Below are 17,051 nucleotides of genomic sequence, written 5' to 3' on the forward strand. Positions count from 1 at the left end.
ACCTATTTATTCTTCATCTCAATGCACTGATATAATTATGTCGGCATAGTGCTTCTCATTCTTCTACCAATATGACTTCTTTTTCATCGATATCTTTTATGTTGATGGAATCAATCTTAAATTCTGCTGATGTTGAGAGTTCATTCCAGTAGTTGAGTTTTCAGTGTTTGCCTTGGTCCCCCCCCGCTTCTCCAAAAAAAGTGGGAGACTGTTAAATGGGCAATGCCCAAACTGGTATGATATTTCATCATGTGGTACTATAATTTGTTTTTGGATTTAAGCAAGACAGAATGCAATTTATTCAGCTAAGTTTCAAACTGCAAGCCCCTTCTTGCTCATTCATTATATCCATCTATGTATCATCACAGTCAAAAAATTGGAACCTCTAAAACCTTATTACACTGTTCTCAGAATATATGTCCCACTGAAGACATTGTACAAGAATGGAATTATATCAAATCTGCTTTTCTAAAAAATGATTTTAAGAAGTACTTTATCAACAAAGCATTTAACACTTTAAGCTGCTATTTTCTAGATCTGCGGAAGAAATCTCAAAGATTCCACTTCCGTATATTAAAGATATTTCTGAATGTGCTGTTAACATTGTGGTATCCCATCATCCTGTCAGGAAGATTTCTACCTTCCTTTCCTCACCTAAAGACAAGCTTCCTCCACTCAAGCTTTCTGGGTGTCAACCAGATCCCTTGCTCAGACTATTTGCTGGTTTACTTACGTTGTAGTAGCATTTCTTAAAATAAATCTTTTATTCAGTTTTCTTTTATACTCCATTGTTAACATACTAAGAATACCTTATATACAAAAATTTTATACTAATTAAAATGATTTCCCAGTAAGTTTGAGCTTCCTTCTTTAATTTATACAAACACAATAGCTTACGTACCTATTTTAAAACAGTTGAACCTCATTTTATACAAATTAGTATGGATTTTTTGATGAATCATATGCTGATATACTCAGTGTATGGTTTACCTGGATTCTCTCCCTCCCACAGCAATAAATTAATCTGTTTCAATTTCTGGTTGTAGAACTGTTTATCTCTGAGGCTTTAGTTTTTCCTTCACAAACAAAGCTCCGTCAAACATACTTACTCACATCACAAAGGTGGTAATAAAGGCTTAGTTTTGATGATTTGTGAGTTTATGCCATTGCCATTCTAGATGAACTTGGTTCCCCCTAGTGGATGAGCAATAATAATAATATCATAAAAGAATATACAGGAGTTTCAAACATACTTGATGCCAGCCTTGTTGGCCAAATGGTTAGCATATTCATTCTCCAACCAACGAGTCATGAGTTTGAATTCTGCTGTGGGCATCGATGTTTGTGAATGTCTTTAGTTGGAAAAAGAATTTCATTGCTTGGTGCGAGACTGCTGCCCTGCTTACTGGAGGACTGAAGTAACTTGAAAAAGTTTCATGTTCAGTCTCTAGATCAGGGCTTCTGGATCTGGTAAAAAAAAATAATAATAAAATAAATAAATAAATAAATAATATACCAAAAATATTTAAAGATCAACAAAAATAGAAAAATATGCTTTACCCACCCATGGTATGAATGTACAATAGGTCCACAAATAAACCTTTCATGAGTGGGAACCATATAAAAAAAATATACAAATAAATAATACATGAAGGAAAACTATTTGAATATTCCTGAAAACTACATATCTTCAAAAAACAAGAGGCAAGAACAGTCACAGGAAATCTAAATATCCTGTCAGACTTTCAAAATGCTGAAAGTTCAGCATATGTATACATACATGAATGCATTCAATGAAAGAAGAAACTGAACATTTTTATAAAATTACTCTTAGAGTTTAATTGGTGTCAACATCACGAAGGGCATTTAATCATGTGATAATTATCACATATGATTGCAAGAATGTTCAAGGGAACTGGCAATGCTGATATACTCAGTGTATGGTATATACTGACTAGGCTCTTTAAGTCTCAGCTCTGGTAGAGTTCCAAGGGAGTGAAAAGAGGGCAAAATTTCCTTGCGTAAAGGAGGTTCTAAGACTGCAATAGTAAATTATAGACCAATCTGTATCTCAGTGGTAAAAGTACTGGAAAAATTGAATTCAAGAATGGGTGGATAAAAATATGATACTGTACGAAAGGCAACATGGCTTTGCGAAGGTTGGTCAGTCATGGCTTAGTTTTTATAATACAGTAAGAGCTGAGTTGGATAAAGGAAATGGCTACACGATGATTGGTAGACAAAGGCATCTGACAGAATACTTGCTTTGTCAGAATGCTCCGTCTGTTAATGGATTCAAGGAGAGGTATGATAGATTGTTTGGATCTTTCACAATGAATCCTCAGACTCCATGGAGTTGCCCATACAATAATAATAATAATTTTAAAAGTAAATGTCAGTTATATAGCCAAACAGAGTACAAGGACAGAAAAGCAGTAATCAATAGTTTCAAAGATTTCAATGTCCATTAATTATGGGTGTGAAGATCATTCGAATGCATCTGCATACCTTTGTTGTTTTTGAAAAACATCCTGTGGCAATCACATTCACAGTTTTAGAATCATTCCATATATTCTTCCGATAAAGTTCTATCATTATATCCTGCAGATCAGAAAATAAAAAAAAAATAAAAATAAAAAAATCAAAGTTAATTTTTTTTTTAAATAAACATCAAATGACTTTTCAATCTACTTATATTACTAACAATCTTTGACCCAGAATTCTAAAATTGTAAGTTAATAACTTAGCATTGTCTTGAATAAATGCAACACAATGCATATGTGTATGAATAGTTAATAAAACTGCTTAGCACCAATTATAAACAAGAGTACTGATAAAATGTACACTGGAAATTACATGCAGGGTGAAACTTATGTTTAAATACTGCACAAAAACCTTGGTCAAGGTCTCTAACATGCAAAGCACACTATCCCAGTAAAGGAATCCAAGATTTCTGAAATGTGACAAACATTTCTATTAATGCTGCAAGAATTTCTGAAGAGTGTTATTATATGAGCATCTCATATAATATGCGTGAATGAGCCTAAAGATTCAGTGTCGGAAGCGTGTATCCACCATTGTTCGCGTAATGCATATCATATTTCATTAAACTCATTCACTCAGAAAGAATTTGCAACTCTTTCTCGCAACCCATTCCACTTCATCGCTCTCCAAGCAAAATATCTAATACACACTCCAAAACAGTTCTAGAGCACAAACAGGCATAGTTTTCATAAAATACACTAACTTTTTCCCCAGAAAATTCACATGGTCAAATTACAAAAAAACATCACCCACAAAGAAGCTAGATTTGGGGTTTGAGTACAGAGGAAAAGATTCCAAATGCACCAGGTGATTTGATAATGGCTGATATCATCAGGGAGAACTAATGAAGTATCTGTGAAATATGGTTTGTTAAAACAGTCAAAAGTGGCAAGCAACAAATGCTTACTCCAAATATAGTTACTCAAGCATATTTGCTTTATTGAATATAAATCGGCATGACATGTATAGAATAATAATAAAATTAATATCATAAAAGAATATACAGGAGTTTCAAACATACCCCACTTGGAGAGGATGCAACAAGTGAATTCACAGGCCAAAAATTGTTCAAAAAAAATATTAATAATAAAAATTTACATCTAGTAGTGAATTGTTACTTCAGGAAGTTGCTTGTGTCTAGTGAAATACAAACTGATATTGTACTATTATAATATCCTGTACATCCCCTGAGGGTAAATGTCAGCAATTTGATGACGATAGTGTCTTTACAGTTTTTCAGTGTAGGCCATTTTTGGGTGTATCATACATGCACACTAAATTAGTTGTATACAAGACAGTGTTCAAAACAAACATGCCACCTATTCACACCCCCTAATCTTACTCAGGACTCTCATATCTGTGGTCTCTAGTCTTTGGTCAAGTGTTTTATTTCTTACCCAGCTCTTAGATCCATAAATTAAAATTGGTTTGAACACTGTCTTGTATACAACTAATTTATGGTGCATGTATGATACACCCCAAAAATGGCCTACACTGAAAAACTGTAAAGACACTATCATCATCAAATTGCTGACATCTACCCTCAAGGGGTGTACAGGATATTATAATAGTACTACATGAAGAACTTATGTCATTACTAACTTCCTATCAACAAGAGTTCTGAAAATCTGTTATCTGTCAAGACTGCAACATTATCATATCTTATATTTCTGTCTTCTAAGGCACTTTTAACTGTATCAATCCACATATATCTTGGTCTTGTTCTTTTTTCCTGCCAACCTGGTGGAGGATGCTTGTTTTGCTAATTTTTCCTCTCCCATTCTGTTTAAATGACCATATCACCTGAGATTAGCTCTGCTAACACATTCCTGGATGCTAACAATGTCAAGTTCTTTCCTAATATCCTAATTCTAATAATATAGCCTTTCATGTCACCTATTCATACCCCTCAGGACTCTCATATCTATGGTCTCTAGTCTTTGGTCAAGCATTTTATTTCTAGTCCAGCTCTCAGATATATAAGTTAAAATTGGTTTGAACACTGTCTTGTATACAACTAATTTAGTGTTTTGAAAAACTTCTCTTTTTCTATATAAATTTATTCAGTTGGCTTCCTACTATACAAGCTTTGTTGATTCCGTTGTCTATTTAAATATTTAATTTACCATCTTCACTAAAAATTGTGTCTAAACAGCTGAAATGTTCTTCATTCATGACGAAAATCATATGCCTTTTGCAGGTGTACAAAACATAAATACTGATCTTTGTTATATTCCGACAATTTCTCAACTATTTGTTGAAAAGTGAAAATCTGATCCTGATAGCCTCTATTTGGCCTAAATCCAGCTTGTTCTTCACCAAGCTTTTCTTTCACAATTTTTCTCAACCCTTTCTCAAGTATACTTCCATAAATTTTACCAGGAACACTCAGTAGGGAAATACCTCTGTAATTCTCACATTCAGTTTTATTTCCCTTTTTATATATGGGTACTATTTAGAGCTCTACTCCAATCATCTGAAATTCATCCCTCTGTCCAGGCCTCCTAAACTGCAGTGCAGCCATTATAAGACTTTTATACCTCCATAATTGAGCATTTCTGGTCCAATATCATTTACTCCTGCTGCCTTTCCAAATTTCAGGCTTTTAATTGCTTTTTCTACTTCAAGTATGGATATGTATTCCTGACTGCATCCCTGGTGGGTGTTTTTTTACCACTGTGCTATCACTGCTTGTTTCATTTAGCAATTTTTTGAAGTAATTACTCCATACTTCAAGGATATCTTTTCCTCCAGTTTTCATGTCACCTTTATCATCTGTAATTCCTTTTACAGCACTCTTTCTCCATTTCTGAGCTTCTTCAACAACTTCCAGAATATCCTGCCACCTTCTTGATATTTCTTTTTTTTTTGTTCTTACCAGCCCTTCCATGATTTTTGTTTAGCTAGTTTTACACAATGTTTAGCTTTCTTACATTTGTCTCTGTATACTCTAAGAGCACAAAGATGACTTATTTGCCATATTTTGATATTCTTTCTTCTTTTCTTTTGCTGACTCTTTAACTTCCTGTGTCCACCATGAAGTTTTGATTTTTCTATCCTCGCAGACAACCTCACCATATGTCTCTCTGGCTGAATCAATCAATGTTTTCTTTGTTCCCAAACTTTCATTTTTTCTTGAATAATGTTTGTGTATTTAAGTCTCGCATCTGAGAGCTGCTCAACTTTTATTCACTTTAAAAACTTCTTACAAGTTCTTCATTTCAATATGAAATTCAATTTTATCCTGCTCAAGACTAAATGGTGATCACTTCCAATTTCAAATCCTCTGTACACTCTGGTGTCCTGCACCAGGGAGAAAACATCACTATCAACAATAACATAGTCAATGAGACTTTTCTTATTCCTTGACTCTTCTCTCCATATGAATTTGTGCACGTTTTTATGTTGGAATATTGCTAGTAATAACCAGTACATATCCTGAGCAGAAATCCAACAGGTATTTGCCACTATTATTAGCTTTGCTCTTTTCTCCAAATATTTCCAAAATATTTCATTATGTCTGACAATCATTTTCTACTCTGCTATTTAAATCTCCAACAAGGACCAACTTTTTCTTTTTCATTGTCAGTTGCTTTTTCTAAAGCATCAAAAAATTCCTCCACTTCTACCTTAGTAGAACCTTCTGTGGGACCATAGGCACAAATAAGTCTCATTGTCCAATTCCCCATTCTGATATTAGCCCACATCACTCTACTTGAGACTGGCTGCCATTCAAGAAGATGAGCCTCATATTTTGTGTTGAATACATGGCTACTCCTTCTTTTTCCTTGATTGTCATTTCCTGAATATAACATTTTGTATTTATTGCTCAGAAAGATCTCACTAGTTTTTGTCTTTTTTTTTTTTTGTTTCAGTCACTCCTATTACTTATTCAATTCCTCAGCTAGCTCAATTTTTTTTGTCATTCAGGCTTATTATGTTGATAGTATCGATCTTGAACTGTGGTGATGTTGAGTTGGGATGTGTTTCAGGATTTGTTTCGGTAGCTGACTTTTCACTGTTCGCCCTGGTTCCCTAGCAAAACAACCCAGTTAAACAAGGTTTTGATTAACAAGGCAATACACCAACAGGAATGAAATTCTGTCATGCTGTACCATCATTTTATATTATGGTTTAAACTAATAAGAATACAATTTGGTCAGCTCAATTCCAAATTGTCAGCCCATCCACGTTCGTTCAGTATCCAGGTAGATAGTAACAGGGTGCACCAAAAGAAGGTGAGGACTGGACATTAGGTCAGATGTCTGCAATCCTTTATAGACTATGTGGAGGTCTCCTCTCAGTTATACAGGTTTGACCTTTAAGCACCCCCAGTAGGATAAAACTGACTATCACACTGAAAATAATGGCATGTAAAAAATTTCTGAAAAGGATTAAATTTAAGCAGGTTTTACAGATAAACTGTAGACTTATCTATACAAACATTATTGATGAAAGAATGAAATAGCTGGAAAAAAAGAACCAAACCTTGGAGTCTCAGTGGCAAACTCTGAAGAAAATGTTGATTCAATCAGGGAAGCTTTACAGACAACTTCACTTTGCAGTGAAGTTGTCTGCAAAGATAGAAAAATAAGAACACCATGGTGGACAAAAGAAGTTAAAGAAGCAGTCAAGGAATAAAGTTGGGGAATGTCAGTGTCCTTTTGAAATTTAAATTTGAGCAATGCCATGACAGCAACAAAAACAACATCCCTAATTATTAAAAATGTCAATAAAACATCCACTTCTAAATTGAGCCAATCCCATCCTAGATTCTCTGCACTTGGCTCACTTTTTTTTTAGATATGAGTTTTTTTTTATGAAATTGTGAAGGTGGTGTACTTACTGTCTTATTTGTGTCATATTCACAAAAAACCAACTGTCGTATTGTGTTGCTGAGCTCTTATTTCATTGATTGGAATGATGAGTTAAGATCAGTGCTTTATTCCAATATTTCACTTATAAAGTGAAACACTGAAATAAAGTTTATCTTGCAGAAATAAATTTTTCCACTATATCTAATAAAGAAAGATTTATCTTTATTTCAGTAATATAATCAATGTTAGAGAGATAATACTGTATTTTATATATTTTAAGTTGCCAATTCCCAACTGCTGATTGAGTGTTTTCATTTCTGAAATGAATTTAAGGAGTATCTTCTTTATCACATACTGCAGAAAGAGCACCATCTAAGCAGAGAGGCAATTTTTGCATAAGATGGACTTGACTATGTGAAGAACCTGTAATAGTCAATTAAAGTAGTTGCTGAGATTATTAACCCAAGGTATCTAATGAATGACAAGAGCATGTTATATCTGTGTACAGTTATGTGTTCTCAGTCAAGTTTGTTCTGCAAGAGAAAAAATCCAACCAATTCTGTATGAAAACTAGCTTATTTGATCTTCACTTGAAAAGTCCTTATAAAGGTTTCTGACACTCTATATAGGAATGAAAATGGCAATGGCCTTGTTCAATATCTATAGGCTAAGGTATATTGAGGGCTCCTAATGGGCCCACAAATATAAACGTGTAGGTAGCAGCTTGGTTCTTGCAGACTGATCACACCTCACAGAAACTCAGCATATTCCATATTGTGGGGAGCCTGAACATCAGGCTCCCCACAATATTAGAGATACTGTAATATATCCGGATTACCAGATATATTACATGATATATTCGGTAACCCTGATATATCATGTAATATATCCAGGTTATCTTGAGAGAAGAATGTCTTCTCAAGTAATCTTTTAGATCTAAATGTTTTTAAGTCCAGGCTCCCCACAATATTCCATATTGTGGGGAGCCTGAACATCAGGCTCCCCACAATATTAGAGATACTGTAATATATCCGGATTACCAGATATATTACATGATATATTCGGTAACCCTGATATATCATGTAATATATCCAGGTTATCTTGAGAGAAGAATGTCTTCTCAAGTAATCTTTTAGATCTAAATGTTTTTAATTTTTAACAACAAAAAAAATAACAACAAAATAAAATAAAAATATAAAAACACTTACCAATGACATTTTACAAGCTGTAACATTGCTATCTTTTAGCATAGTGAACATAAAATTCTGCAGTACCTGAAAATAACAAAAATGTAAAATTTAAAAATATAGTGATCTCATATTCATAAAATTCATATTTTGATGAGTGAAATAAAAGCTATTATTATTAATTTCATTGATGTCAGAAATAAAAGTAAAAAAATAGATACAGGATGTTTCAAATAAAGTACTCCTATTCAGACTAATCTGTAGAAAGAGCCTGTAAATGAAATACCCTCAAACTTGATAAGCAGCCTAATCAGATCATGGAGAAAAGAATTTGATTAAAAAAAAAGTTCAAAATGACTGATAGGGTTTAAAATATGGCACTGTGAGTGGAAAATATTACATTAATATGAACTAGATTGTATGTGATTGTGAAACGATTCAGAATCAATGACAAACGAGGTTATTCTATGATATTTATTTCACTCATTTCATAAAATATGATACAAAAAAACATATCACACTGTTGTGTATGGCAAATCTAATTGTCTTGCTATGGAACATGCACCTCATGTACCTCCAGCATTCTCGTTTGATTGTTCTGCTTCCCAATACTTTTTTTTTTTTTTTATCTAGGAATAGAACGGGGTTCAGTCTTTTGTTCTCTAAATTTGCTACAGCAAGTGCCTACTGTATTTAGGATGCATCATACAAATTTCCTGCCATTTTCTTTGTTTTCTAGAATAGTGAAGTTGTGGGTTTAGTACAGGAAAGAAGCACTTGTACTATAGAATGCTAAAGATCTTTCCTATCTCAGAACATGATAGCTAATGCTCCATGTGATAGGAGAAATATTCACTTAACATTAAGACAAAATCAGTTGGTGCATGGAAATGTTTAAAAAATTCTTAAATGATACAAAATATTGGAATGTGTCCTAGAGCTCAAAGAATAAACAGGGCAAGAGTGAAATGAATATATAATCTTATTAAGCAAGAGATTTGTAAGAAAAAGATGATGTGGAAGGAAATTTAAATTTTTGTATGATGATACAGCAGCCGTGAGTCCCTTTTACAAGAGGTACAGCACCATCTTAGTCCCCCCCCCCCAAATTTTATCCAGGCTCGGAACCGGCATAGCTGATGAATCAGGCCTATAGCTGGGTCAGTATTCCTGACTGTAATCCATGTGTATTCACGGGGCTGGTTTGCCTGCTTGCAGGATGAAAAACCCCCACTGTCCACACCCAAGACCAGCTAACTTGGCTATGGCTGAGGAAGATCATTAAACTCCTCACGTCGTCGACGGGTATCAAACCTAGGACACTCTTTCCCCAGGCATATGATTGTGAAGCGCAAAGTCACTAGGCTACCCGCAGAGACAATGTGGAAGGAATGCCATGTGCATAAAGATGAATGTCAGTTGTGAAAATTATAAGGAGCAGACCAGAAGAGTCACAACTGTCATATGGAAAGCTAATGCTGAATATGAAAAGAAACTGACCCTTCAAAGCTAAAGACAACCCCAAAGAATTCTATTGTTATGCTGCAAGTAAAAAAAAAAGAATGAATATGGGATTGTCTTTAGCTGAATAATCTCATCTTCATCTCTACTAAATGCAGATGAAGATGAGATTATTCAACTAATGAGAGCCCATTTTATTAAAAGCAATTAACCTGGTATAATGCAACATTGCACTCACTGGTTCCCTGGCATAAACAAGGGTGGCCTTGTTTAATCGGACGACACCCCCAGCCGGCATGAAATTTTGTCATGTTGTACCATCATTTTCTATATTGGTTTAAGCCAATAAGAATACAATTTGGTCAGCTAAATCCCAAATTGCCAGCCCATCCTCGTTCATTCAGTATCCAAGTAGATACCCAACAGGGTGCACCACGAGAAGGTGAGGATTGGACATTAGGTCAGAAGCCCTGGTCGGTTCTCCGCATTCCTTTAAAGGCTATGTGGAGGTGTCCTCTCAGTTATACAGCTTTGACCCTTAAGCACCCCAGATGAATGTCAAATCTGGGTTATATTCCCTATTCCAAGGTCTTGATTTAAAGGTGCCTTTTTTGTTTGGCATCAAAAACCAAGTGAAGACTGTGTTGATCTGCCCATTCAGCTAATATTTCCCCGTTTTGATCATTCTGATCATATCTCCAAGAGGTATGATGACTGTTGAAGTCCCAGAGTACACTGTTGGGTGGGAGTATGTCTGCAGAACATCATTTGGCAAAAACAGTTGCAGGTGGTTTATATACATTCACGATCATAATGTCCGCTATTTTAACAGTGATCTTATGGATTTCGTCATCAGTCGAAGAAGATATCAGCACAGCATTCTCAATACCATTCGGACATATGTTATGTTGCTGTAGCTACGACTGTAAGTAATCCCGAGAATGTCGTAGCCAGGGATTATTTCTCTAGATTTAACTTGATCTTCAGTTTCGATATGTGGTTCTTGAATGAGAAGTAGATCGACGTTTTTTTCTCTTAGAAGTTTAGAAAGACATTGACATTTTGATGCGCTAATACCCTCCACATTTAACTGGAAGATACGGATATTATGTCCAATATTCCTTATCAGCTGGTTTGAAGAAGAACCATTGTGAAAGATTTGAGTTAACATGTGTAGGTATGGTCAGGAGATTGCACAACTGCACAATGGTCTGGCTGCCAGTCGCTCTAGGCTCTTTAGCATGACCCAGGGTGCACCACAAGGAGGCAAGCTAGAATTGTAGAATAATTGTAGAAATGAAAAAATGGAATTTTAAATGGAATTTAGCTTGCATGGAAATAAATTTAATAGATACAAAATTTTTGCATAAGTATCAAAGGCATCATCCTCAGTACATTCATACTGGATACAAAATATTTCGATATTAGTAAGTCATGCACTTTGGCATGATTAGATATCCATTGTCATATTACATTGGTGGGATTATGCAGAAATAAACTGACAAGGCTAGGAATCTTGGAGTTTTAGTAGATAAGAAGTTGAAGTTCAAGGGCCATATAGCAAAGATTGCAACTACTCAGAGGATAATTGGAATGCTGAAATGAACCTTGACATGTAAAGTTAAGGAAGTCACTTGACCTCTTTATGTGCCTTGATAAGACCTCGCTTGGATTATTGTGCACAGGTCTGGTATCTCTAGTGATTCTGATACAGTGAAGAGAGTGCAAAGGAGAATGTTAAAAACGATATCAGGATTGCAGAATACTGATTATGAAGACAAACTGAGAATTTGTAGACTGCAGACAATAGGCAAACAAAAGAAAGAGGGGATGATATGACTGAGGCTTAGAAACTTTTGAAAAGGTTACATAGGATATCAGTAGATAGAATTTTTCATCTTATTTTCAAATGATGCCCTTTCAAGAGAGGGTATCCTTTGAAGTTGAGAAAGAATGCCATCAAGAATGGGATGATAACTAGATTTTCTCTCAGAGTGGTGGGAATAGATTCCCATCGAATATTGTGTGTGTGTGTGCGCACAAGTAGTATGTGGCCTCCCTCGATAAGTCTGACTTCTTGGAGGTCTGTCTCTCTTAATAATAATAATGATAATAAATTAAATGTTGCAATGGAGAAAAAAAAAAGATTGAATGTATGATTGCTTAAGAATAGGTTTTTGTAGCAGACAAACTACATATGTAGATATTATTCACATAAACTGGAAGGAAAAGAACAAAACTGTATAAGAGAAAAATTTTGTAGCTATCAGTTTATAATACTTATGCCATTTATTACAACTGAGCTAAAAAGCTTAAGTTATAAATTTTTATTTGATGCTGGATTGGATTTTTATTGGAAGCTGGATGGGTGAAGAAAAAAAATCCAAAGTAGGCATTTTATTTTGTATCCAGTATGAATGTGCTCAGGATGCCTTTGATACTTATGCAAAAATTTTATATCTATTAAATTTATTTCCATGCAAGTTGAACTTCCATTTTTTCATTTCTACAATTATTCTCTCTAGGTACAAGATTTTGTTTGTTTTTTAAATTCCTTAAAATACAACATGGGACCACATATCATCGGTAAACTCAATCCTAAAAGTTAATATGATTCAAAAATGCATAATTCCAGTCAAATTAGTACACAGGCATCATTTCAGTTTAGAAAAGAATTAAGATTTTATATATATATTAAATATCATATATTAATATATTAAATATCATATATTACACACACAAAATACTATTACTAATATTTTATATTATATATATATATACACACACACATATAAAGGGGGAAAAAATTATAATTTACTTACTGTATTCAGTTTATTGTTTTTGTGCTTAGCATTAACATTTTTAACGTCTGTAATAATATGGGTCTGCAAAAACTTCCGAAGTTGCTTATCCCTACAATGTAAAAGTTTAAAGAAAAATCCTAGGAGATCCACAGGTGACAAGAGATTTTTATTCCTCAAAAGAATAAGAGCACGGCAAAAAGACTAAAAATAAACAACAAAAATGAGCAAAAAAAAAATAGATCAAAAGTAAGATTGCAAAATTAAGAATATTATATGCCAAAGCTAAAATTGTTAATCCCAGTGTATTTCCATTATTAGCATGCAAAAAATTTTAGTGTAAATTTTGTTAATGCACATGAATTTGAAAATTTATTTACTTCAAATATTAAACAAGAAATTTTTAATCAAAATAGTTTGGGAAAGGCAAATTTTTCCCCTTCTTAATCCCAAATCTAATTTCATGTAGAATAACTACAAAGCATAACAATTTTTATATTGACAGCATCACTTTTAAAACCTTCAGAATTAATATAATATTATTGCTGTAGTTGTGTTCACTAAAAACTAAATATATAAAAAAAAAAAAAAAAAACTTATTCACAAAATACCACTGATATTTTTCAAGATTAACTATGTTCTCTGACAAAATTAACATAAAATGTACAGACCATTTTTTTAATACAAAAAATATAGTTCTAGGGTTAAAATCAGAAACAAGCAATATACTCAACCATTCTCATTGAAGGATCCAAAACAGTTGAATGTCTTTGCAACACATCTATTAATTCTTGAGGATAAGTTGCCAAATCTTCTGGATAACAATGACTCACCTACAACAATACATTCAAATGTCTTAATGTTAATTTTAATATGAAATGCACAAGTGATATAAGGATAACTCACTGATAACCTTTTAATTAAATAGTTTGAAGTTCATTTTATACATAAAAATTTATTTATTTTTTTAAATAAGCATACATCATCTCGCCTGATGTATAAATGACCCTTCATATATAGTGAAGTCGATATTATAATTTCAGAGTATATTTTGCATTAGATTTTTTTTTTTTTTTGAGTTTCATTAGTTTCATAGACTGCATTTTCATTAGTGAACTGGTTTTGCTACTGAACTACGAGTTCACTACTACTAAAATGCATAACCTGTACAGGTTATACATTTTAGCTATTTAATGATAATTTAGTGACAAATTAAATATGAAAATAGATAATATAATAAATAAGACTTATGTTCAGAAGCCAGTTGAATAAATTTATATGGATAAAATAAGTGATTAAAGATTGGATATTACCGATATGGGTGTTCTGAGGAAAGTTAGGGGAGTGAACATTAATGATGACATCATTGCCAAAACCATACTGAAAACAAAGATATATATATATATATATATATATATAAAACTAACTATTAATATTTAACAGAATGAGAAAAGATTAACAAAATGCATTCTCTAAGCAAAATGGCAGGAAAAGAATCAGAAAGGAACAAAGATGAAATGATGCAATAAAGAGCACCTCAGAGGAACAAAAATGTAAGTGATCAAATCATAAACTCAACAAACAATATCAATTTGGAAGGAAGTTGTTGATATGAAATTAGTCATCAGTGTTAATTAGGTAGGAATATCATAATACCTGGCACATTCCCTTGAGGGTATACACCAGAATAGGATGATGATAAGTTTCTCTGTTACTGTAATTGGTGTCATCCGATGATAACTAATAATGATTGCTTATTTTATTTATTTATTCATGTGGGGTTCCCCATATCATCCACTGTCCCTTAGGACTAGTTGAGCCCTCCTAATGAGGGATTATTTTAGGACTATAGATCCGCATGTGTTCACAGACCAGTTTGCCTGTTCTGAGGGACAAAAAAAACCCTCTACCTCCATATAAGATGGCTAACTCACCTTTAGTTGAAAGAGAAAAGATAAAGGTTCCTCACGTCATGGAATATTAATCACTGAGCAGTATACTTAATAATACACCCCAAATATAAAAAGTAGAACAAGTCTTATTCTCAAGTTAAATTGACGTTCATAGTTGAGTCAGTTAACTTTTTAAGTGAATAACATTGGAGACCACTTCAGCATCTAATTGACAGTGTCCTTGATTGGCAATATATAAGGACTGATAATTAGTTGGGGCTGACATCCACTTACTGTTCCACTGTGTATGGGTGAGAATTGGACAACTTAGCCTGTGCCTTAATTGTAAGGCCAAGTGGAGGTGTTTTCATGGTTATTCAGTGTTTATTTGTTTATCCTTATGTGATTCCATTACTAAATAAGTAGATATGCAACATATACTGTCCTTCTTCACAAGAGACAGCTTCTGCATTTTACTGCAGTAGTCTTAGTAGCTGACAAAATTTTAAGGATAACTAAAAGTATGGCTAACTATTCATTAAAATGGTTAAATTATTTAATTATGAATCCTGGAAGCATAAGCAAAAATATCAACAGAGTATCACATGATACAAATATGAGGAATATCTTTAAAGTTACTCATTGGGCATTGAAGAAAACCTGAACAAAGGAATAATGCTAATATATTTCTGTTATGGAAATAATCAAGAAGAGAAGTCACTGCAAGAAATGTGCATGTTTTTTTAAAATATTATCATCTGCAGATCCTGATGTCAAAATCAAGCTAGAAACCTTCAGAACACTCAGAATAACTTCCATCTACAAAACTCATAATGGAAGCATTAATGAAAATCCTTTATCATTATGTGAGACGTGCAATAAAAAGACCACAACTATGAAAATAGGCAGAAACACCGAACACATCGAGTGCATTCTGAATGGAGAGCCCATAGAACAAATGAAACATTTCATCTATTTAGGCACAGTTTTAAGTGAAGATGGTAAGTTAAATCTGGAAATAGACAACAGAATAAGCAAAGCTGGAATGGTGGGTAGCCAGCTGAAATTTAAGTGGTATAAGAGAGAAATTAGCCAAACACCAAACTACATCAAACCAGTTTTAAGTTATGAATCTGAGAATTAGGTTAGAAATAAAGCACTCAATCAAAGACTAGAAATCACAGATATCAGGACTGAAGCCAATGGCATCAATGGTGGAATCATATTAAAAATGAAGATACTAGAAACGAACTTGACATTGTTAGCATTCAAGGATGTGTAAGTAAGCAAAGCTAATCTTAGGTGGTATGGCCACTTAAATAGAATGAGTGAAGAAAGGTTAGCAAAACAGATGTTAGATGCCAAGATGACAGAAAGAGACCCAGAGGAAGACTGAGACCTAGGCGGATTGATTCAGTAAGAAGTGCCTTAGAAGCACAAAAAGTTAGATATGACAATACTGGAGTGCTGACAAGTAATAAACTAATTTGGAGGAAAATTGTGGATAGGAAATTAATAATAATGAAAACTTAATCATGTAGTGGAGTTACAGTAGCCTGAACATCCCTTGCAGCTACACGAGGAAATTGATGATGATGATGATGATATATTATGTATATCCCATCCATAACTGTTGCAAATAAATCTATTGTACATTAGTACTATGAGTGAGAAGCATTAAATAAAACAAAAACCAAGTATAACCCTAATCTCAAGAGACCAAATAGTCTTTTGAGATTAGGGTTACATTTGGTCTTTTTCAAGTGACTTCAGACCTTCAAAATAAAACAGAGTGGTGGTTTCATACCAGGCTATGAAATTTTCTATCACTTAAAGATATTCATAAATCTATGCCACACTGGGATTCAAACCTACAACCTGGCACTCAACTAACTAAACTGACATCAAAACTTTTAACTTTCACTATAAAAGAAAAGTTTAAAGGAAAATTTTCATACAGTGAATTTTCTTTAATTTAGCAGTAATCAACTTTGTGACAATTCATTCTAGCAAAAAATTCACCAGAGTAATGACTATAACATATTTGCACAATTCATGAATTACTAAGACTTAAAAGCTACTCACTTGTGCAAGAAAAGCAACCACATCATCCAAGTCTTTCTCATATTCATTTGGTTTTTTGAATTGAAAAATTTGAAGTAATGACATATAAACAGCAGTGACTAATTTCTAATCTCATAAGTAATCAGAGTCAAGTTTTACATGCTTTATAAAAGTTAAAATGTGTTACCTTTCAACCATAAATGTTAGAAATAAGATTTTATCAATCTTTATGAAGAGTTTTCACAGGTTTTTAAGGTCTCGGAACAACAATTCATGAATTACTAA

At 33.5% G+C, this 17,051-nt stretch overlaps 1 protein-coding gene across 1 annotated transcript in view; it reads right to left on the reverse strand.

The window, feature by feature from the left end:
• Mys45A (SDA1 domain containing protein Mys45A) overlaps positions 1 to 17,051 on the reverse strand; it is a 203,423-nt gene that overhangs the window by 169,480 nt on the left and 16,892 nt on the right. Inside the window, exons 4-7 of the mRNA XM_090393262.1 lie at positions 13,545 to 13,643; positions 12,832 to 13,014; positions 8,570 to 8,635; positions 2,509 to 2,601 (exon numbers count right to left, since the gene is read on the reverse strand). Coding sequence (XP_090249388.1) covers positions 2,509 to 2,601; positions 8,570 to 8,635; positions 12,832 to 13,014; positions 13,545 to 13,643 — 441 coding nt within the window. The remainder of the gene's footprint in view (positions 1 to 2,508; positions 2,602 to 8,569; positions 8,636 to 12,831; positions 13,015 to 13,544; positions 13,644 to 17,051) is intronic.

Source organism: Typopeltis vanoorti, chromosome 5, assembly GCF_054136105.1.
Source record: "Typopeltis vanoorti isolate ZY-2024b chromosome 5, IOZ_Tvanoo_1.0, whole genome shotgun sequence".
In the NCBI taxonomy this organism is placed as follows: domain Eukaryota; kingdom Metazoa; phylum Arthropoda; class Arachnida; order Uropygi; family Thelyphonidae; genus Typopeltis; species Typopeltis vanoorti.